The sequence below is a fragment of the Cydia pomonella genome, chromosome 9, assembly GCF_033807575.1.
Source record: "Cydia pomonella isolate Wapato2018A chromosome 9, ilCydPomo1, whole genome shotgun sequence".
Classification (NCBI taxonomy): Eukaryota; Metazoa; Arthropoda; class Insecta; order Lepidoptera; family Tortricidae; genus Cydia; species Cydia pomonella.
The window spans coordinates 2,652,124-2,675,048 of NC_084711.1; the positions used below are offsets into that span (position 1 = coordinate 2,652,124).

A 22,925-nucleotide genomic window follows, 5' to 3' on the forward strand; every position below is an offset into this window, starting at 1 on the left:
TCAGAGGAAAACGGGTGGGCAACAAGCCAACACAGTTTTTTATGGAAGCCACTACAATGACATCATACTCACAGGACGGTTAGAGTTGTAAACACATCACTGCTGCAGCTCTCCTGGGTACAACGGCTTACGGGGTTCAAAACATACACATTACACGATTTCTTGATACGGTAACGGACACTACACACTAAAAACCAACGATATTTAACAAATAAGGGATCATCAATACACTGCCTACACGAATCACATTAATTACCCGCGATGTTTACAAGCCCTAATTATTTGAAGCATTTACTTGGCACTAAATTAAAGCTTAATTGTGAATAAAATAATGTTTCTAATATAATATGCGTAAACTATGTCCTTTTAACCAAATTAAATTTCTAAAAGCCATGTATGACATGCCATTGCCATTTTTTTTAACACTGCGTTCGAGTGAAGGAAACGGATTGTCAATTATGGTTGCGTCCTGTTTCCATTTCAGTTAAATATTGAATTCCTTTTCCAGTCTTCAAAAAATTCGAAACTTAGCATTATAGCAAAAAGAAGAAAATATAATTTTTTCCTCCTCGCCTAGATTATTGAATAAAAAAGTCCGTGGCTCGATATTTTTTTGTTGGTTGGAAGCATGGAGTTATAAAGTGGAGGGCGCTGTCACTTTTTTACCATACTAAATTGAACCTTATCACTGAGCTAGAAGCTGGAAGTTCCTAACTGCTCGATATTAGTAGCGAAATCTGAAGCAAGAAATGAGTTGTTATTTCCATTCAACTTTGGTATTTTTGATTTCTGTCAGAGAAAAAATCGCGAATATTCAAGTTTTCTACGTGTGCGTGGAGTACTAATACATATATGCTCTTTGTACTAATATATATAGCACTTACTTTACTATTTATATGAATAAATAAATAGCACCAAAGCACTGACCAAAAGAATACAATACAATGCTCAAATATGGCACCTTTTCGAAATCTTATTTTTCCTTTTGGAGGATCTCATTTATTTGGGTGATACAAACAACTTTTTTTCATATAAAATTGATCTTTATTATCAGCATACATTTAGTGCCTTTCACACAGAAACTTAACTAGCACTGTTTCTTAAGTTATAAAAACTTAGGTCAACCAACTTTTGTTGTATTGTTATTTCAGTAAACTGTATTTTTCGGTCTCTTTCAAATACTTCAACCTCTTGGGTCTTTACCCAGAGCATGTAACAGAAAAGTTGATTGACCTCTCAGTAGGGACCCTACTCGCTCTTGGCCTTGGGCGAGTCCTCCTTGTAGTAGAGGAAGACGAAAGAGAAAAGGAACACGCCAATCATCATGGAGAAGGCGCTCACGTAGTATGGGTAGGCGCTGGGGATGAAGCGCTCGTACTGTGTGTGCTGCAGCGGACGCACCGACACCTGGAGGCAAAATTAAAGTAAAATACATATTTGTGAAAGAAAAGACTGCGTATTAAAGTTTTCAATCGACTTCTTAGAAATATGTATGTCATGAATCCTGTTACCGTGCTAGTCCACTGATAGGTTTTTCCATACCACTCAAAGATTATGTATATGGTAATTAACGACAATAAAAAGTAGATATCCTGACATAACTTTATTAAAAAAAAAAATCCTTCAGCACCAAATTGTAACCAGATTTTCTAATTACACGGTTATTACAACCGCACGCCGTTTCGGTGCGAGACAACGTTATTCACGTATCGTCCCGGTCGCTCAATGGAGCAGCGTGCGGATCAGCATCCAATGTGAAAACTGACTTTGGGTTACAAATTTATTCATTATATGCTTTTATACTAGCTTCTGCCCGCACTTTTGTCTGCGCAGAATGGTAATTTTCGTGATAAAAACTATCTTACGTCCTTCTCCAGAATTCAAACTATCTCCATGCCATATTTCGTCTAAATCGCTTCAGCGGTTTAAGCGTGAAGAGAGACTGACAGACAGACTTATAGTATTAGAATGTAGTAGTACCTGTGTAGAATGGTACAACCTCGTGTACCCAGTCCTATCATAATCCACTTTGAACTGGTACACGCCCCACACATCAGGGACCTTGAACACGGCTTCGTAAACGCCACCTGGCTTCTTCTGCAGCGTGGTGCGAATGAATGGATCGATGCGCACGAACTCGAGCTGCACGTCGTTGGCGTCGAACGGCTGCCATTTTCCGTTCTTCAGCTCATCGATTTCGATTCTGTAGACCTGTAGAATAAATGTTGGTGATTAATTTTGTGTTTTATTTGTTTAGTTTACAGTGACGTGGCATATTCGTTGTTAATCCGGAAAACTTAAATTGTATGCCTTTAGACCTCAACAGCTCAGCAGCGCAGCAGCTTGTTAATATTGTTTAAAATGTAATATCGATCGCTTATTATACGGTAAACTTATGTGGCAGTGTGTGTGAATGAAGAATTAATCTTAAAACACGTTTAACCACCATTTTGGAGTCAACGGCCGGTAGTCCACGTGCTATTTGTAAAGTCCAGCTATCGCTTTACAAGCACTGTTGAAATCACCGTACACCTTGTACTAACCGTACAATTTTAGTCGTATCTGAAGCTTATACCCCCTGATACTGGCGAATTATAATAGAAGAAAAAGCAGAAGATAATAAAATCACCATACACTTGTATTAACCGTACAAAGCTCCTATTACCTTGATACTGGCGAAATAGTCCCACTGGACTGAAGCAATTTTTTTTAAAGAAGTGAAGTGAAGTGACCTCAACAGAGTCTTAAAGATTTGATTTCAGATTTCCTACTAAAGAAAGCTTGTTTTAGCCTCATAACTTCGAATTTTAAGTTTAAGGTCACAGCACTATGATTAGTATAAATACTCACAACGGGGTCAGTGATGGTATAGGTATCAGAGGAGCCGCTGCCGGTCGCCCTGGCGCTAGTGGCCTAACTTACGATACTTAAAACACTGTATAGCCTAAACACTGAAGGTGGTGTTGGGGATGGTCCAGGTGTCAGAGTCCTGGTCGAACTGGCAATAGTGACCTAAGTTACAACACTTAGAACAGTGTATAGCTGTATAGCGTAAATACTCACGACGGTGTCCGTGATGGTGTAGGTATCCGACGAGTGCTGGTCGCCCCGGCGCTGGTGGCGGACGCTGCGCACGCGCAGGCGGCCGCGCTCGCCGAACGCCCACGAGCTGAGGGACGCCGCGAGCGCCTTGTTGCCGGACACGTCGGATTTTATCTTGTCGCCCTGAAATATTTATGGCAACTCAATTATTTCACAACTACAATTGAAGATTTTGAAAAAGACTAGCTTCCCATATACTATTTTTTCAAACTGCCGTCAAATCTAACTTACAAAAATACGCTGAAAGAATTAGGTCAAGCATATATTTGAGGTTTCAATGATTCTATATTTATTGCTCATAAAGAAGAGACAGATGAATAGTGGCATCACTTATTGCATTTCTCACACGAATTCCATGGTAATTTCATTAAGGGTAGCCATTTTGATTCGACTAGTAACTGATTAGCAAAACTATCGGATCCTATAGTAGGGTATACTACTACTACACTGAAATAATGTTTAGAACTAAAGAAATTAGGCTCTTTATACTAAAAACAGCAGTAAATTAATCTTCAGCATATTCAAATAATACACTACACAGGAAGTAATTAAATTCCATGGATGCCAAAACCACTGTTGATGTGATGTTGAAATTCATGAATATTTATTTTCCTCAAAAACTTATACCTGCCAAGTGCCAGAGTATTATTACCATTAACTTACATGAATCTTAGACACAGGGGAACTGAAGGCCTCATCCGAGAAGAAGTAGAGAGAGCCACTGAAGATGACGCGGGCATTGTTACGGGCCTGAAGTGCCGCAATAAGAACAGTCTTGCGGCCTACGGCGTGCGGGTACTCTTTAACCTGAAAAAAGAGATAGCATTTTTTTTTATACTACGTCGGTGGCAAACAAGTATACGGCCCGCCTGATGGTAAGCAGTCTCCGTAGCCTATGTACGCCTGCAACTCCAGAGGAGTACATATGTATTTATTCTCTTCATCTCTTTTAGCCTCATTTGGGCCAGATTAACATTCAATGTCCCTCAAATGTAGTTAGTAATTAAATAAGGATTATTTCATTTTAATAAGTATTTGTGTAAGAAAATTACTGTTACACAAAATTTGTGAATAATGATAAAATTTGTGAATGGTGACAGATGATTCAGTGCAAGTAGTGCAACCAACCCTAAGTAGTAGATTTCAAACAGTATCTAAAAACCTGGTCTTGTCTCACCTGACTTTTAGGATTGTAACTGTAAGCTGTACTGTCAGCAGTCAGGATCGGCAGCACCAGGCTGTTATCCTTATCCAAGATGAGACCCGTGCCCTCAAACAGCAGAGGCTGCAGGTTCTGAGTGCCCACAATGGTTGGGGCATTGATCAAGTTTTTGGGAGACACCACAATCCTAGTGTGTTCACCCTCGTCGGAGACATCATAGTTGAAGTGGTCAATGACAGCAGCGGACTCCTCATCCATCTATAAAAATACAAAATCTTATTTTGATGGCTTATATGATTTGGATGTTTTATTATATTAGATGGTCCTCATATATTCATGAACTTATTGTAATTTCAATTAAAGGTTTCGCAGCATAGGAGCATTGTGGGCAAAGGGCATAACTACACCCTTCTAGGGCAGAAATTCTTAACTGGTGGTCTCTGGAAGCACATAATGTGGGCCCTGAAATTATTAACAGGACATCTTAATGTATGCTTCTTTTCCTAAATAAATAATTTATTTACTTTCTATATATTTCATTGACCATTGTTGTCATAGGAATTTAACTTCCAAACAGTTGGTGGTCTAAGGCACAAAAAACAATGTCAAGTGAACCTTTATCAGCTGATGGCAAAGTTTAAGCAAATATGCATCTTAATTTCTGAACCCTGCTGATCACTGAAAGGTTAAGATGTTTATGAAGCTTATTAGAGATAATTTGAAAAGTTAAGCATAATAATAATAATTATTATTATTTTATTTGATACACTAGCAGCTCTTGGAGCTGATGCATGTATATCGCAGCACTTGTGTTAATTATGCAGTGGAATATTTTAATTAATCAGCATTTACAAAGTAATCGTACAAGGGAATGAACAGGAAAGTTTCATATATGCGATAAAAAACATTATTTTACCTCAAAACCACATTCAGAAGCAATCTCCCGGTAGATGTCGCCAGCGGCCGCATTGCCAGCCATGAGCAGGTTGCCTCCATCATCAATGAACCTGGTGATGGCTTCCGTGTCAAGCTGCCCGCCGAACTCCAGCACCGAAGGCGCAAACACGATCAGATTCTTGTACAGGTACTCGCCATACTTGGACAGGACGAGGTTGGCGTCGTCGGCTAGCTTGAATGTTAATGTATAACCACGATCTGCGAATAGAATAATACGTCATTATCGACCAACATGTAGGATAAAGCAATAGATTTGTACTAGATTCGTACCGGCATCTTATCAGGGCAATCGATTTACTTACCCTGAAGAGACTTGAAGAATTGAGAGTGCGTCTCCCGAACATTAAGATTATCTACTAAAACTAGAGTTTCCTGTTCGGCTAGAGCCAAAGAACAGGTGGCTATTATTCCTAAAATAATAGAAAACTTCATTTTATCGGCTAATTAACCTACGCCAAATGAAATTCTATCGTGACGTGTACTTAAATGACCACAGAGTAGATAAACGTGTGTCAAATTTGGCTGTTTATAATTTCAATGGTTAGTCATATTAAAATCTTTTAAAAATAGAAGTTGTGGTCTATGGCACATTTAAGCTAGTTTCACACGATCTCCAAAAATATTATAACCAAATTATAACTTATAAGTTATAATTTGGTTAGAATATCATAAAAATTGTCAGTGGTCACGTAAAGTACAAATAACAAATGTTTTTCAATTTTGTATAACACAAATACAACGAATCACGATCTGGTATCGTCGATACCAGAATAAAACTTTTCCATCACTAGCTTTTTTATCGCTTTGTTGGTAGCATTGATTTGATTTGACTTGACGTTTCGTAAAATGTTTTATTTTTGTATCAAATTAGTTGTGGTGTTTAACTAGTTTTTAATTATAGTTTCCTACACTGTCAGTCCTTCAGAGGCTGCTGTCTTCCATAATATAAGTGAAAATGATGATTTCGCGGTCGAAGCACCGCTCGTCGGTGGAGGTGTGTGCAGATTGCGGAGCATCGGGTCAGTAAGGGCCATAGCAATTAAGAAATGAGGTCTCTCTGTTTGAGGAGCTAGATCAATGATTCTAGTCTAGACATCCTAGTATTTACGCTAAAATCTTACACGGTATTCTCTCAGAAATGTGTTAGAATCTCGAGAAGGCTCATGTATCAATCAACCTTTCTATTGATAGCAATTTTTATGATTCTATGAATACGGATGATGCTATAATAAACAACAACGCTCCAAATTCCCCTTAGTTAAGAAGCCAATAACCATATTATTTTTTTAAGTGACATAATCTATACTATACCAACCATATTGTTGTGAAGGTTGTATAACTCACATTATTTGTCATAGATCCGTCGTGGGCGTCGATCAACCGAGGCCTGCTGCTGTGTGCGGAATGCTGTAGTGTGCACCGCAGCATGGGACGCCATATATCACATGTCAAGTCCCTGCGGCAGGGTACTTGGCCACCGTCACTTCTGGCTGTAAGTCTCACATATTTTGTTTAGTCAAAGATTGTTTCTACAATATGTATAGCCCTATTTACTCACAAGTATATATAACACATTTATATCATAACTGGATATTTATTATTTGTCAAAGTTGAGTATTTTTTTTATAAAATTTATTTAATTTGGATATTTTGAAGGGAATATAAAATCAACCATAACAATATCACTATAAAATGGATTTATTGCAAGTAATAAAATAACCTTTACCCACTAGGGATTTTTGAGCTAAAACACTATTTTTTTATTTTATTTTTAAATTTATATGGCTTTAATAATGAATAGAGGGCTTTTTTATTTTTATTTATTTTATTTATAAAATCAACCATAATAATGTAATAAAATGGATCCATTGCAAGTATATTGATTAAATCACTTTATTTAATGGGTTCCTATAAACATTTTTCAATATTGTTTTCCCTCTGATCTTTATCACAATTTAAAGTGTTTTTTCGTAATACATGGAAGTTTAGGTATTAACTCTGTTACCTTAATGAAATATCCATTTTGCATCCTTGGGGATACCTACCCTTATATTATGGAGATGTTTTACTTTATTACTTTATTGGAGAATTCCTTATAAAAGTTTAATTCAGATCATAAGTAGGTATCAGCATCACCTGTCACATTAGTTTTTCATTTATTTCTAAATTTATACCATTACCATATGTATTATCTCCATAGGACTAATGAAAAGTACCTAAATTCACTGACCTCCCTACTCCTCAGTATTGTCATGTGTGTCACTTGGATTAACATGACTCAGTCGATGCCTGATGAATGAACAATTAACCAATTTAAATTTGCCTTTTCCTGTTGATGCTTGGCTATATGTTCTGTTATGAAAGAAAAACATATACATCTTATACTTTTGTTGCAATATATATAATTACAATGATAATAAACTAAGAACAGACAACTATTGTCTACGTGTATATGTAAAACAGTAATTTTCATTTCATGAGATCATAATAGGAGTTTAGTAGAGAATCCCTTAACTTTATTTCCACTATTTCTGCCTGTCTGCTATCTAAAACTGGCCCAAATTATCAACACAATGTATGAGAACAGAACAATTATTATTAGGCGGTTCCACACATAGCGAACATACGCGCGAGGCAATGTCCTCGCGCACAAACCGGCCAGTGTATACGTTCTTCGGTCGAGGCGGCGCGCGCGTTTTCCTCGCCTGAGCGTGGCCACTCGGCCGACGCACGTCTACACTGGCCGGGCCGGTTTGTGCACGAGAACATTGCCTCGCGTGTATGCTCGCTCTGTGTGGACCAGCCTATTCACTAACACTATCACTATCTGAAATACTATTTTTAATAAGAAATAAAACTTGAGTAGCATTCCTATCCAAAACCAATATTTACAACTATATTTCATTGTTATAAATGTTACCTGTTTTGTGTGCCTATAAATAAAATATGTACACACAAATTGACACATGCCGTTTACAGAAAAAACATGCTAGGTAGTCAGTAGGAAAGATGTGCAAAAGTTTATGCTAATTATTGCTAAAACCGCTTAGTTTTGTCTGTTCTCAGATGGTCCAAGCTCTCACCGCACAGAATGTGAACAGCATATGGGAGCACTCCTTGCTTGACACTTCAGCACCCAAACATCTCCGCAAGAAGCCACAAGCTAAAGATCCTTTACAGTAAGTTTGTTTGTGTTTAGTTTGACTTGTTGACCTTGAATGTTTTTAAACTCTGTTCAAGAGTGCATTTCTAAGCTTGAATTAAGTAAATTTCTCAAAGACATGGGATTAACTCCATTTTGGAGATAATATTTTTTTTCTCATAAGGCCCCTACGAGCGTGTACACTTGCCTTAGGGCCTATTTAGCTATTGATTAGTTTTTAGTATGAGTTAACGGTGTATAATGAACAATAAGGCGAAATCTGTCTCAACAGCAGAATTCTGTATTTATATAATACGTTGAATTAAAAGCTAAGTTATCAAATGTCATCATGTCAAATATCGGCTTCATAGCGTTATCAGACATGTTAGAAGCGTTGGTCACGTATCCGACACTTGCGGGAATGGCCTAGCATGTATTGTTATGAAGTTTATAATTAATAAAAACCTTTTGTAATTTAAAGAAACAATAAAACTACTTACCGTATACTTACGTACTTAGCGTGTTTTGTTACGTCAGTAATTTAAAGTCTTCTTGAGGCGAAACCTCGTTTGAAAATCGTTTTTCTTTTTTTGCGACTCCCTTTAGATTTGTAATTTAATAACAAAATAATCTTCCAGCCCTATAAAATCGGAGTTCATCCTATCAAAGCACCTCCGGTTAGCCTACGTGCTCCGAGCACGGCGGGACGAGCCCCCGGCGGAGCTGGCGCGGCAGCTGCACAGCGCCGTGCGGAGCGCCTCGCTCGACACCGCCATGCGGCTGCTGGCCCAGGGCGCCGACCCTAACTACTACAACCAGGTGCGTTTTTATTGCTTACTTAATCGTTGGCACAGTGACCCAAAAAAAGATTTGGACCCTGTCACAAAACAGCGCCACTTTTCTCGATAATCTCGATCCTGCGCCAATAGTTGATTTGGAAATTGAATTGTTGTTCGGAATTTTTATTTCATGTTTTAACTGAGCTCAGACCATTCGTTAAGTACTTTCGACGACTACATTCCTCCTATCCTGACAATATTTGTATCATACTATTTTATATAGTCTTACGTGACTCACCATATTGTCACTTAGCAAGAATAATGAACCGTTTAGCTTGCATGTGCAATTTTTTTTTCTCACCTGTGTCGTAAAACACGTGTGTTTGAACGTGTCTCGCAGGAGAAAGGTAACACGTGCCTGCACGTGGCGTGCCGCGCGGGGCAGCCGGCGCAGGCCGAGCTGCTGGCGGCGTGGGGCGCCGACCCCACCGCGCGCGACCAGGACGGCCTCACGCCTATCGATGCCGCCAGGTAACCTTCCTATATAGTGGCGTGCCGCGCGGGGCAGCCGGCGCAGGCCGAGCTGCTGGCGGCGTGGGGCGCCGACCCCACCGCGCGCGACCAGGACGGCCTCACGCCTATCGATGCCGCCAGGTAACCTTCCTATATAGTGGCGTGCCGCGCGGGGCAGCCGGCGCAGGCCGAGCTGCTGGCGGCGTGGGGCGCCGACCCCACCGCGCGCGACCAGGACGGCCTCACGCCTATCGATGCCGCCAGGTAACCTTCCTATATAGTGGCGTGCCGCGCGGGGCAGCCGGCGCAGGCCGAGCTGCTGGCGGCGTGGGGCGCCGACCCCACCGCGCGCGACCAGGACGGCCTCACGCCTATCGATGCCGCCAGGTAACCTTCCTATATAGTGGCGTGCCGCGCGGGGCAGCCGGCGCAGGCCGAGCTGCTGGCGGCGTGGGGCGCCGACCCCACCGCGCGCGACCAGGACGGCCTCACGCCTATCGATGCCGCCAGGTAACCTTCCTATATAGTGGCGTGCCGCGCGGGGCAGCCGGCGCAGGCCGAGCTGCTGGCGGCGTGGGGCGCCGACCCCACCGCGCGCGACCAGGACGGCCTCACGCCTATCGATGCCGCCAGGTAACCTTCCTATATAGTGGCGTGCCGCGCGGGGCAGCCGGCGCAGGCCGAGCTGCTGGCGGCGTGGGGCGCCGACCCCACCGCGCGCGACCAGGACGGCCTCACGCCTATCGATGCCGCCAGGTAACCTTCCTATATAGTGGCGTGCCGCGCGGGGCAGCCGGCGCAGGCCGAGCTGCTGGCGGCGTGGGGCGCCGACCCCACCGCGCGCGACCAGGACGGCCTCACGCCTATCGATGCCGCCAGGTAACCTTCCTATATAGTGGCGTGCCGCGCGGGGCAGCCGGCGCAGGCCGAGCTGCTGGCGGCGTGGGGCGCCGACCCCACCGCGCGCGACCAGGACGGCCTCACGCCTATCGATGCCGCCAGGTAACCTTCCTATATAGTGGCGTGCCGCGCGGGGCAGCCGGCGCAGGCCGAGCTGCTGGCGGCGTGGGGCGCCGACCCCACCGCGCGCGACCAGGACGGCCTCACGCCTATCGATGCCGCCAGGTAACCTTCCTATATAGTGGCGTGCCGCGCGGGGCAGCCGGCGCAGGCCGAGCTGCTGGCGGCGTGGGGCGCCGACCCCACCGCGCGCGACCAGGACGGCCTCACGCCTATCGATGCCGCCAGGTAACCTTCCTATATAGTGGCGTGCCGCGCGGGGCAGCCGGCGCAGGCCGAGCTGCTGGCGGCGTGGGGCGCCGACCCCACCGCGCGCGACCAGGACGGCCTCACGCCTATCGATGCCGCCAGGTAACCTTCCTATATAGTGGCGTGCCGCGCGGGGCAGCCGGCGCAGGCCGAGCTGCTGGCGGCGTGGGGCGCCGACCCCACCGCGCGCGACCAGGACGGCCTCACGCCTATCGATGCCGCCAGGTAACCTTCCTATATAGTGGCGTGCCGCGCGGGGCAGCCGGCGCAGGCCGAGCTGCTGGCGGCGTGGGGCGCCGACCCCACCGCGCGCGACCAGGACGGCCTCACGCCTATCGATGCCGCCAGGTAACCTTCCTATATAGTGGCGTGCCGCGCGGGGCAGCCGGCGCAGGCCGAGCTGCTGGCGGCGTGGGGCGCCGACCCCACCGCGCGCGACCAGGACGGCCTCACGCCTATCGATGCCGTCAGGTAACCCTCCTGTATCATTTACTTTCACTCCCTGACTGTACAGGTATATTTTACATTGGTCAGTGACTCATCCATTTCTGCCACCCGAACTTAAAAAACGTTGAAACGAAAAATAAGCAAATTGATGCAATTTTTATTCAAGATCGAAAAATTCTTAGAGACCAACAGAGATAGGCATTTGGAGGAGGCAGCCATAAATGAAATAATGTTAAATTCACCTTCTATTTTTTACACAATTTATTCCTGATAAATCCTATTTAAACATCTAAAATTAATCGTTGTTAATTTAAATATATTATAAAATTGTCTTACTCGTAGAAAACCTAAAAAAATGATCTCAAAAGCTAGAACACCTAAAACCATTATCGGTAGCTGCCGCCACCTGTTTAACAAATCCACACTGTACAGCAACCTACTAAATTCCATTAATTAATAGCATAACACTTTTGCACCTATGTGCACGCCTCTCTAACTTGTTTATCCCTGTTTACAGACAAGGCGGGCACACAGAGCTCGCCGCTCGAATGGTAGAACTAGTATACGAAGCCACCGACCGCCTCATACAGTTCCTGACGGGTTCGCGTCCGGACCACGCCACTGGGAAACACTTCGCCGTGCCACGGGCATCAGATGCGCATGAAATGACTGATGTGGCTAAGGCTGCGAGGGGAAAACTGCAACTTGTAAGTATACAAATGTGTCTTAAAATCCAATTCAATGTTATTTGTGTGATGAGAACAGATATTTGTTCCTGAGTCATGGATGTTTTTCTATTTGTTTAAGTGTTTATATGTTATATATACATAATTGTCTAAGTACCCGAAATACAAGCCTTATTGAGCTTAGGGTGGGACTTAGTTAATTTGTGTAATAATGTCCTATAATATTTATTTAAACACATCTTTTATGAACGTTTGTGTAAATTTCGGTTGTGTGTCGCTGTCGTTAAGTTGACGAACTATACGGCGGGTTAGTTCGTTTTTTGCATTTGTTATTTATTAACTATCAACTTATTCCTTTCTAAAGTGTTCTGAAAATATGTGGCGCAGTGACCAGGGTAATTGAAAATTTTTGAGCTAGTGAAAAATATCATAAAATATGTTTGTTGTTCCAGTTACCAAATCACTTATTTGAAGAGCTCGTAATGGATATTTATGATGAGATTGACCGAAGAGAAACTGAAGCCAGTAAGTTTCATTACTTTTACAATGTTTTATTGCTAATTTTAGCTGTATATACTTCGCTTCTTGAATTTAACATGTTTCTATTAGATTGAAGTATTCTTCTCGATTAAAGTGGTTCTGGTTCATACTAAAATATCCTATTTTTAATTTGGATTTTGTTGTATGTGTATGTCTTGAAGTGAATTAGGGTGAATTTCATTTGTTTGAGAAAACCATGAAAGAATAGAAATGATTTTATTTTTGGTTTATGAAAGGTTCTAATTAGATTGAGACGGAGTTTAACCTTTTGAACGCTTTATGTCATAAACACAAACGTCACTCAAACGCCAAGCTCTCGGACGCAAGCGAGCTAATGTAAACCTAACTCGAAACTGTGTAGTTAGTTGTCCTTGGCGGTGTGGGCACATTTAGTAACGACGACTTTTAGAGGGTCTTGGCTTTCGAAGGGTTAAATTGTTATATACATTGGCCCTTACGAGGATAATGTTGGAAGAGCTTTTTAGACGATTTTAGTAAAATAATGACGTTACTTAGAAGCTACGTACTTACCCCCTTATTCATAAACGTGTGCTAAAGTTACGATGCCGCTAATCATCGTTTGTCCCTCTCCGACGTATCGGTGTGATGAAAAGGGATAAACGATGACTAGCGGCATCGTAACTTTAGTACACGTTTATGAATAAGGGTGTTAGAGTTTTGTTACTGATGACGGTTTTTGTTCGTATGGCAGTATGGCAGACCAGCGGAACAGGGCTGGAGCGCTGCGGCGTGGTGTTCCTGCCGGTGAACCCCGCGCTGTCGGCGCCGCGCAACCAGGGCCGGCAGAAGCTGGCGCGGCTGTCGGGCGCCGAGCTGGGCGCGCTCTGCCGCGACGTGCTGCTCGACGCCACGCGCCGCCAGCACGTCGCCTCCTTGCAGCCGCACGGTACCCTTGCATGTTACATTGTTTTGGCCCATTATTGGTGCTTAGAGTGATCTTATTATAAAGACAAGGTTTAATAGCCCACATAATGTTTCTTTATTTAATCTTTATTTCATATTTTAGCTTTATTTAAATCATTCGATATTATAGCGATCTTTCGTGGGACAACGCTTAAAATACTTACGAACACTTTTTCATCTTTGATGCAAAACTTTGGTAGTGGAATTTATACACCGTATAAAAAAAAATGGAAATTGATCACAATACAGGGTCGCTGTCCTTCAATAACGAATTCTGCCCACAGCATTAATGGGCCCGCTAAACCCGTTGCTGTCAGCGAGCCACCTGAAGCACGTGTCTCAGATGTCGGACGACGAGCCGCTGTACGACTCCGTCGCGTCGGACGACGACTACGCTGCGCTCGCGCCCATCGACCTCGATGTAAGTGTTTAGAAAAGGCTTATCTGTAGGCTTAGCACGAGGCTTTTCTTGCTAGATAGTGTCTAATTTAATAACTTTAACTAAAGTTCATTGCTTTTTGCTTGTAACGTTAAATGCATGTCACATTCTGTATAGTTTTGCTTCTCGTGTTAAATTAAAAAAAAAAAAAACACTTATTAATAACTATGAATGTACCTGTGTGCCGCAGATGAGTTTGGTTCCGAGAGCCGGCGAGACAGTCTCCTCAACATACAACCCTTCTCTCCCCATCGAGCACTCCACCAGCTCCGATCTCCGCTTCAGTTCTCTACACGGCAAAGAAGACGTGGTCTCTCTAAAGAAAGAACTAGACAGCAGGGACTCGACAATTACTGAGCTTAAGAACCAACTCAAGAACCTACAAACCATAGTCGAGCAACTCACTAAAGAAAACAGCGTTTTAAAAACAAACAGTATAGACGATAACAACAGCTTAACCTCCCAAACAGACATAACCGACAACGTTTCTAGCTTCGACAACGGCTTAGATACAGCCTGCAAGCCCCCCGAGAGGGGCCGGAGTTTAGAAACGGACCAACTCACGCTTAGCGCCGAAGAGGCGGACTTAAAGCAGGCCCTCAAGAGCTCCCAGCGACCGGTCAGTATGTATGAGACTAGGGAGGGACCAAAGAATAACTGGCACGTTACTAAACACCAGGTACTAATCATTAATTTTACTAATTTTAGTCGCTTAGTAGTTAGAAGCCTTACAAGTAGTTTGATCTAACTTAAATTTATAAAATAAGGTGTGGTGATGTCTATTAAAAGAAAATCTAGAAAATAGATTTAACACTTCACTGGTTTAATAGTAAACAGTAATTTGCTTGATATAGGCCTGTAAATAGACTGTTTAATACTCATAACTTTGTTATTTGTCCTTAATGTCCTTATAAATTGCATATATTGAAAAAACTAAATAAAAGTCACGTGTATTCAAGGCCAATGAAAACTTGCCACTCTATTATGGATTTTTTATACAAAGTAATCAGTTTTCATGGCTCTTGAGGATAATTGGATTGCTGGAGTTACATTTTGGTGCCGTGACCAGGATTTGCGGGGATTTCAAAGGAAAGAAAATAAAGAAAATCTTTATTATTTATTTTGAGGAAGTTATTCGTGACATCTAAAGTAATCAGAAGTATTCTGAATCGCTAGAGATTTACCTGTAGCTTTCCAAAACCTAGAATCCACTTGGAATGTTTGCAGCTAACGACTCTCTCGAGCCTCGATCGCTCGCTGACACAGAGCGTGTTAGAATCCAATGAAGTGCTACCCACGGCCGAGATGGTCCACCGACGGGCTGAGGCGGTGACGCGAGGCATACAGGTTCGTAAAAACGTACTTAGTACCTAATGCTCCTATATAGGAAACAAATCAAATTATTTTGATTCAATCCCTGACCTAGGGTATTGGAGGCATTGGTCACTTTTTCTTTTGTATATGTTATATCTTTCAGCTTATAATGGATCACTAGTTAGGAATGTATTAAATTTACTTTTTTGTGTTAACTGGGCTCCTACCGGGAAAATCGAAGTTCGTCAATTGCGGGCATTTTTCTCTGTCACTCTAATTACGTCTTAGTAAGAGTAAAAGAGAAAGATTCCCGCAATTTGCGAATTTCGGTTTTCGCGGTAAGCCCCCTGAACCGAAAATTAAGACGTTTACCTTACGTTAGGTTTTGTAGAGTCCAGGTTAAATACTTAAATAATTGAATAAAATACAGGAGCTGTGGGCGGCGGCGCGCGAGCTCGGGCCGGCGCGGCTCAGTGAGCGCGCTGAGGGCATACGGAAGGCGGTCAGGGCGCTGCTCACACTGTTTCCTCAAGTACTAACTTCTTATTTATTAAGTTTTATGTTCTTGTGTGAATTGCTGATAGTTTGGCAAATTGATCGAATGTCTCACTAAGTACCTGATTTTATTTAAAGTTACAATTTGTATATACAGTAAATAAAATCGCGTATCAATTCAATATTGAAATATACAAAATGTTTATTTAGTCACCTGCAATAATTTCCCGTAAATTGAAATGAAAAATGAATATATAGGTCATACTGAGCAAATTTTACTATGCGATAAGAATGTTGTCTGTTTCAGACATTTTGGCTGTTTGACCTTGACATTTTCTATGGAAGACTTAATTTTTTGTTCGTGACTAGCCGGGTCCACACGGAGCGAGTATACGCGCGAGGCAATTTCCTCACGCACAAACCGGCCAGTGTAGACGCGTGCGTTTTCCTCGCCCGAGCGCGTCGCTTCGGCCGAGGCACGTCTACACTGGCCGGCTTGTGCGTGAGGAAATTGCCTCACACGTACGTGCTCGCTCGCTCGCACTGTGTGGACTCGGCTATTGCAAATTACGTATCTTATACCTTTAAACGAGCAATTTTTGTATATTTATATATATATTTCGGGGATCTCGGAAACGGCTCTAACGATTTCGATGAAATTTTCTATGGTGAGGTTTTCGGGGGCGAAAAATTGATCTAGCTATGTATAGTTTTTATATGTTTTCCGAGCAAAGCTCGGTTTCCCAGATATGAGTAAATTAAATTACACATTACACATGTATACGCAAACGTGTGTTTGATTTAGAAACTCTAAAACTGTCGGCGTTGTTCACCGGTGACGTGTCCGTTGAATTCTGTTGTCGTGATCAACCTGGAATAATATTAGCATTATTTCCATCAGACATGTTCAGACCGCGAGCTGGAGGCGGCGCTGAGCTCGCTCCGCAGCAGCGGCGCGGCGCTGACGGCGGCGTGCGGCGCGGCGGCCGCGCTGGACGACGTGCGCGGCGCCGCCTACGAGCTGGCGCGCGCCACCAAGCTGCTCGTCACGCACTTCCACCTCGACTCCTAGCGAACACCGCGCTACACCACGGTGTAAGTGGTGTCCACTTTACTGTGAGTGGCTTTGACAATTTTGTGACTCGTTGGTGTCGTAGCAGCACTTGTGACGTGACGCGACTCAATACATGGACTCCGGAGCGAACGTCGTACAACGCGATTTAAGTGTCACCCTGCAGCTTAAAAGCCGCGGTCGCTCCGAAAAAAATACACTGTGATGTATGCGGGAACTTGGTGAGTTTACATACCTTCATAATTATGAATCATTCAGGGCTCTCGGTTAAACTATGTTAAGGTATTAGCTGAATGGACCATCTGTATATTTTAATGATGTTCGTTCATGTTTCATAAAAGCTTGTTCAGCGGCAGATGTTCAAATTGATCTACACACGCTCTTATTGTCTTGACAATAAAGTTGTGTTTACATACTGACTGTAATTTGTAATACAAGCGTCTTTTACTAATTTAACTTGAAAGATGCTTTCACCTGTATTGCAAGCTCTCATGAAACGGGCCACTCATTACGCCCTTTTGTTCATTCACAGTTCCATCTGGATTCCAAGCGTAGAACTCGTAGAAATGACATATTGGAAAGGATAATGGAACTGTGTAAACTGAGACAGGAAACATTAATAATCGCGGGCCCGATCATGAATTCATCAATTGATTATACGCAAATAATAAGAATAACATTTATTACATAATTTCAACTACAATATGGTTGATTAGTACGAGTGTTGGTTGTGTACAAGACTTGCTTCCGTTAAAGTATTATTTTTATAGATTATTTTTGCTTTTTGGATGTGAAATCAATTTTCGCTGAGTGAAATGTGTTCGTGATTATGAATTAAAAAGTATTTACATACATTGAATCGAAAAGAATAACGTTTGCGTTAAAATAGTGTTGTGTTTGTTACTCTGAAGGTCGAACTTCGTTAAGATAAAATACGTGAAGTATTTTTTTTTTATAAGAATATAAATGAGTAGGTATGATATTTTAAAATGCATTTCATATTATATCCCCCAGTGGTATCACTCTTATTACATTGAGATTATATTACATTTTTTGCTTAAGAAAATATATATTAGCATTTATTCAGATTTTATCAAAGGCTATGAAATTCTTGTTAATATAAATAACGTTAAATGTATCCCCAGTGACAAGGTGTATGAAATGAGAGTAAAGAAGTGTGAACGTTATTTACCAAGGCTTAAGGTTGTTTTTTCAATTCAATTAAAACATGTAAAAACTCGATCTAATATTATTTAACAAGTGGCTATTATTCAGCCATGATATAAGTTAATTCAGTAAATATATTTTTAGTTTCTGAACAATTGTTCCTTAATTGCACGTCTGTGCAAAACGATAATGTATAAAATTTAGTTGGTGTAGGAGTAATTTTTTTAGAAGATAAGTTACTGTAGTATACCATATACACATGTAGGTAGTTGTTATGTTTGAGCTTAATAATTATTAAAGTTTCACATTATTTGTTCGTATTAAAAATAATGAGGATTTATCAAGCGTGAGTGGACACATTCTTACTCATATCAAAGAGAATTTGAAATAGAGGTGGATTGTCAAAGAAAATTTTGTAGCGACAGTAAATTTACTGCCATCTTTCGACACATGATTAAAACTGTTAGAACGCCATTTGACTTTGATCCCTATTCTTTCATTGATATGTGTTAAATTTCTTAATTATCAATAAGTGGCGCCATCTTACCGGGCATCGGCTAAAGCTTGTGGCGCCATCGCTCGAAACGATGCCGCCGTACCTTTGGCCTTGTGATCTATTAGATGGCGCCACTTTTTGATATTTAACACATATCAGTGAAAGAATAAGGATCAAAGTCAAATGGCGTTCCAAAAGTTTTAATCATGTGTCGAAAGATGGCACTAAATGTATTGTGTCTACAAAGTTTTCTTTGACAATCCACCTCTATTTCAAATTCTCTTTGCTCATATTTATAAGAAGATAAAAAGTCATATGTATAAGAAGAGAAAATTCGAACACGAAGATGAGTAGCGTGCTTCCAATTTAGTTAAGATTCACTCAAAATTGGACCTTTAACAATTCAGTTATCACAAAACACGGTGCAGTGCTTCAGCTGTCAAACTCGGGACACGATTTTTTCTTGGACTTAACTCATCTTACGCAATCAATGAAATTGTTTAACTAACAATATTTTGTGAACTTTAATAATTATTAAGTTTCTCGCCATTAAATTGAGATATAAAATATAAATATAATGGTTGGTTCGTTGTAATTCGTAAAGTAACTCAAGTGCCATACCCAGTGCGGGTCGATTCGGCTGTATTGGTCTAACCAAAGCTAACGCTTCATTGTCACAAATTAATCTTTATATATTCTATATCGTTAACCCTTTGAACGCCAGACGGCGAAGGAATGTGCAGTGCCCCGGACGCCAGGCGAGAATTATTTAAGCGAAATTGAACTTTACGAAGTCCCGCGTAAGTCCCTATTGCATTGGCGAAGCTGACGGCTGTGGCCGTCGTCGGCCTCCTTGGCAAGACTTTCTGATGATGTCCACAGCCGTCTGGCGGTCAAAGGGTTCAAATGTGAACTATTATATCACGTGGCTCTGTCATTCTGTCAATCATGTAACACCATGAATACACAAATTTAATATGAATGGATGTACAGCGCGCTGTAAAACTACATGGACATTATAAATGGAATTCATTCATAAAGTGGCCATTCGGTTTTTCAGCCCGGTGTACAGTCGCCATCAGATATATCAGAGCGGCCGAGGTGCTCACAAATATCTGAACACGCCTCTATTGTCACGGCGCTAGAGTACGTGTTCAGATATTTGTGAGCACCTCGGCCGCTCATATATATCTGATGGCGACTGTACCATCGTCCATACTGTAAAAATGACGACTCGTAAATCTTATTGCAATGATATAAGGTCCACCGATGGTTAATTTTGAAGAGTTTTGGTGTTAGTATGTCAGAACGAACGACGGAGCCACGTGGTTTTGTTTTACATTAATTCTAATGCTTAATAAGAACATATTACAAACTTTAGATATAGTAAAACATTCGAAATTAATCCTTGTGTAAATATAACAAAGACGTTGACGGGTCGTGTAAAAGACGAATGAAATTAAACGGTATGTCAATGTCATAAAAACTATGACACGTAACTTGCCTCACTTTATTGGCAAGGTGCGAAGTCGGTGGAGGGAGAAGTGGCGCTGATTGTCACAAACACATGCAATCTTATGGAACATCAAACATTAATGCCAGTGGCAGCCGTTGGAACTAATTTTACTCCATAAGATTTAACGTAGAAAAGCCGATAAAATGAGGGCAGCACCAGTCGTGCACATAGCGGATAATAGCGCTCGCGTCGCGTCATTCCATTCCATGTGTTCTTTGTTAGTATAATTGTCAACTGTTTGAACTAATATGGGTCTTCTGTCATTGTCATAAAACATATTTTTCAATAATTTTAGCTTGTATATGACGTAACATGTATATTTCGTTATAAGACTAAGCTGCATTAATTTTGAGATTTAAATTCTAACTCTGCACTTTGATCTTAAGAAACGATAGAGATTCCATGTATTATTAATATACATAATTATATGAATATGTTTGATTATAAATGTTAACATGTAAAATATTATCAGTGCATACATTTATACATTATAAGATTAAATATCAGACTTTATTTTTGCTCGAGATTGTATTTAAGTTTAAAGTATAAATAACGCATTTATTAACATTTATATTAAATAGTATTTTTTTAATGATTTCTCACATACTACTTAACGCTTAAGACATGTAACACAAGTCTAAAATTTACTCTTCACTGTATTTTACATATTCTCCTTACGAAATACATATATTAGTAAGCATATAAGAGGCACCACATCCCCAGACAGTTATCTACCAGTGTAAACGTGACTCTATTTCCTATTAAATAAGGTTCATTGTCGCTGGCCCCCGCAGGTGCCTCGGAACTGACTCGGGTATCTTGTGACTATATACGCTTTTGGGATAACACTAGGACAGGTTAGTGAAAGCTTTGGTATATGTAATCTGTGGGGACAACGGGAATTGAATATTTTATAATCAGTCATTAATTACTTACCCAATCTCCAAATGGAGTCCCCAGCACAGATGCTGCAATTCTTAAAATATGATTTTCGCTTAGACGGACCACCCACAGATTGGACATTTGTAGTAATTACTTACTACCCTCATTATAAGTCAAATCGAAGAAACCAAGCGTTGGAGATGGGCTGACATTAGTTTACTTACTTCGAAAACAAACTAACACGCTGCATACTGTTCTAAGAGCCATTTTCGCCATCCAGGGTTAGCCGGGGTAAACCGGTTAAACCCAGAGTTACCAGTACAATTTAGCCCTGTGTTAACGGTTAACTCCGAGTTAGTTTCTAACCCTGGAATGTGCAAGATCTCCTAAGTTCAATAAGTGATTTAAATGTTTAATTCCCGTTGACCTGTTTGCGCATATTAGTAGTAGAATGTTGCGAAATCGACGGAGTTCTGACGCGATTCGTACCGTAGACTCCAGTGCTTGTACCCAGTACACTCGAAATTTAACGATCGTGCCTAAAATGTTAAACTATTCATACATTTGTTAGAACCTAGATACCTAACATAATATTTACTATATCAGTTGTAGATTTTTTATATGACCGTTTCATATATTACCTATGTTATAGAAATTGAATGTACGTGTCTAGATACGATGTGAAATTTATATATTTAGCTTTCGTACGAATTGTAATAAGTATTTGTGATGTGCCAATGTTTATGTAAAAGACCTAGGTTAGTAAGTAGGTAGACACGCTAAGTAAGAATTCCTGCCTTCAAGTAAATCAGCTTCATATAAACCAGTTTGTAAGACTTGCTGGACATTGTTTTATCCACATCAGCACAGTGGATATTTAAAAGAAAAAAATGGATATTCTCAAGAAGTTAAAATTTCAGAATGACAAAGTTCTAAACAAGGTTAGATGGGGTAAGAGAAACATCGGGACATGAAAAACACTTGTAGAGAATCTACTATTTATCTTGCCCTTACAACATATATTTAGAACTTTATTATACTCAAATTTATTTTCCATTCCTCTTCAAACAGAAACGATCAGAATTTAGTAAATTCACCAGCAAACTCAGATCCATCGGTTCGTTATATATATTTCAATACAGATATTGGACCACCCAACCACAGCCTTAATTTTGTTACTTTGCGCAACTAGCAAAGGAAGCAGGTATTCTTTAGCTCCATACGAAATTTACTAGAATTTGTATCGTTTAACATATAAAATTCTATTGATTATTATGAATTGTTTTATTGCAAAATTACAACCCTTTAAACGCCATCGACGCCTAAAGACGTTATGAATTGAATTCAAAGAAAACTAGACAGGTGTAAGAAAACCCTAGGTACCTTTCCTCCACTCTTATTTGATTTTGGATACTGAATAAGATTTCTTTGGATTCTGCCTGACAACCTGAAAACCATCCATACATACGTACCTTTGTCCATTTCCTCTAAGATGTACAACTCCCATACACCCATACAATTTCCAAAAATGTTTCACAATATACAACTTACATTACAAACAATAAACTAATCCTTAGAACTAAACTATAATGTACCTTAAATGCTTCCCAGGTCACCTTCATGTGTTATGGTGCCCAGAAGCCTGACAGCGGTACCTTTTTGGATGGCCAGGCTTATCCTCTGGCCGAGGTAGCTGCCAGCCCTACGGTCATCTGAGGTGTCTATAAGGGGCTGGGAAATCTCAAAAATTTCCAAAATAGGGTTTCTTACAGTTCTACATACGATTTACCGAAAGTCTCCACCATGTCAGTTAACGCGTTACAGCGATAAAGTACTGAGTACAGTCGCCATCAGATATATCGGAGCGGCCGAGGTACTCAAATATTTCTGAGCAGCAATAAATTTCAATAAATTCTTTACAGTAAATGAGGTCAATAACATCTGAACATCCAATTCGCCATAAATATATGAGCAGTGGTTTTTCAATTAAATCTGACCACACAACGAGACAATAATATCTGCA

The 22,925-nt window shown here is 41.1% G+C and overlaps 3 protein-coding genes across 3 annotated transcripts in view; 1 reads left to right on the forward strand and 2 right to left on the reverse strand.

The window, feature by feature from the left end:
* Window positions 1–776, reverse strand: part of LOC133521091 (leucine-rich repeat flightless-interacting protein 2) — a 42,979-nt gene extending 42,203 nt beyond the window's left edge. The window contains exon 1 of the mRNA XM_061855850.1: window positions 73–776. The gene's annotated coding sequence lies outside the window, so the exon portion shown is untranslated. The remainder of the gene's footprint in view (window positions 1–72) is intronic.
* A 245-nt stretch (window positions 777–1,021) lies between these two features.
* On the reverse strand, window positions 1,022–5,719 carry LOC133521092 (dolichyl-diphosphooligosaccharide--protein glycosyltransferase 48 kDa subunit). Its single transcript, XM_061855855.1, has 7 exons — window positions 5,524–5,719; window positions 5,181–5,419; window positions 4,280–4,522; window positions 3,766–3,909; window positions 3,064–3,225; window positions 1,981–2,211; window positions 1,022–1,407 (listed from the first exon to the last, which is right to left on the reverse strand). The coding sequence occupies exons 1-7, from the start codon at window positions 5,651–5,653 to the stop codon at window positions 1,249–1,251; spliced, it is 1,308 nt and encodes a 435-aa protein (XP_061711839.1). The 5' UTR covers window positions 5,654–5,719; the 3' UTR covers window positions 1,022–1,248.
* Window positions 5,720–5,934: 215 nt separating this feature from the next.
* On the forward strand, window positions 5,935–22,177 carry LOC133521096 (ARF GTPase-activating protein Git). Its single transcript, XM_061855860.1, has 13 exons — window positions 5,935–6,240; window positions 6,580–6,713; window positions 8,288–8,400; window positions 9,002–9,182; window positions 9,543–9,673; window positions 11,889–12,078; window positions 12,510–12,582; window positions 13,310–13,504; window positions 13,806–13,942; window positions 14,151–14,639; window positions 15,188–15,307; window positions 15,705–15,806; window positions 16,671–22,177. Exons 1-13 carry the CDS (start codon window positions 6,177–6,179, stop codon window positions 16,839–16,841), a joined length of 2,100 nt encoding a protein of 699 aa, XP_061711844.1. The 5' UTR covers window positions 5,935–6,176; the 3' UTR covers window positions 16,842–22,177.
* Window positions 22,178–22,925: the final 748 nt, after the last annotated feature.

Excerpts from the sequence above, each read along its gene's own strand:
- LOC133521096 (XM_061855860.1), top strand. The coding sequence starts at position 6,177 with ATGATGATTTCGCGGTCGAAGCACCGCTCGTCGGTGGAGGTGTGTGCA. Across the intron at positions 12,583-13,309 it reads CCGAAGAGAAACTGAAGCCA|TATGGCAGACCAGCGGAACA; the intron begins GTAAGTTTCATT and ends TTCGTATGGCAG. Across the intron at positions 14,640-15,187 it reads GGCACGTTACTAAACACCAG|CTAACGACTCTCTCGAGCCT; the intron begins GTACTAATCATT and ends GAATGTTTGCAG.
- LOC133521092 (XM_061855855.1), bottom strand. The coding sequence starts at position 5,653 with ATGAAGTTTTCTATTATTTTAGGAATAATAGCCACCTGTTCTTTGGCT. Across the intron at positions 5,420-5,523 it reads ATTCTTCAAGTCTCTTCAGG|ATCGTGGTTATACATTAACA; the intron begins GTAAGTAAATCG and ends TTCTATTCGCAG. Across the intron at positions 1,408-1,980 it reads GGTTGTACCATTCTACACAG|GTGTCGGTGCGTCCGCTGCA; the intron begins GTACTACTACAT and ends TTTTGCCTCCAG.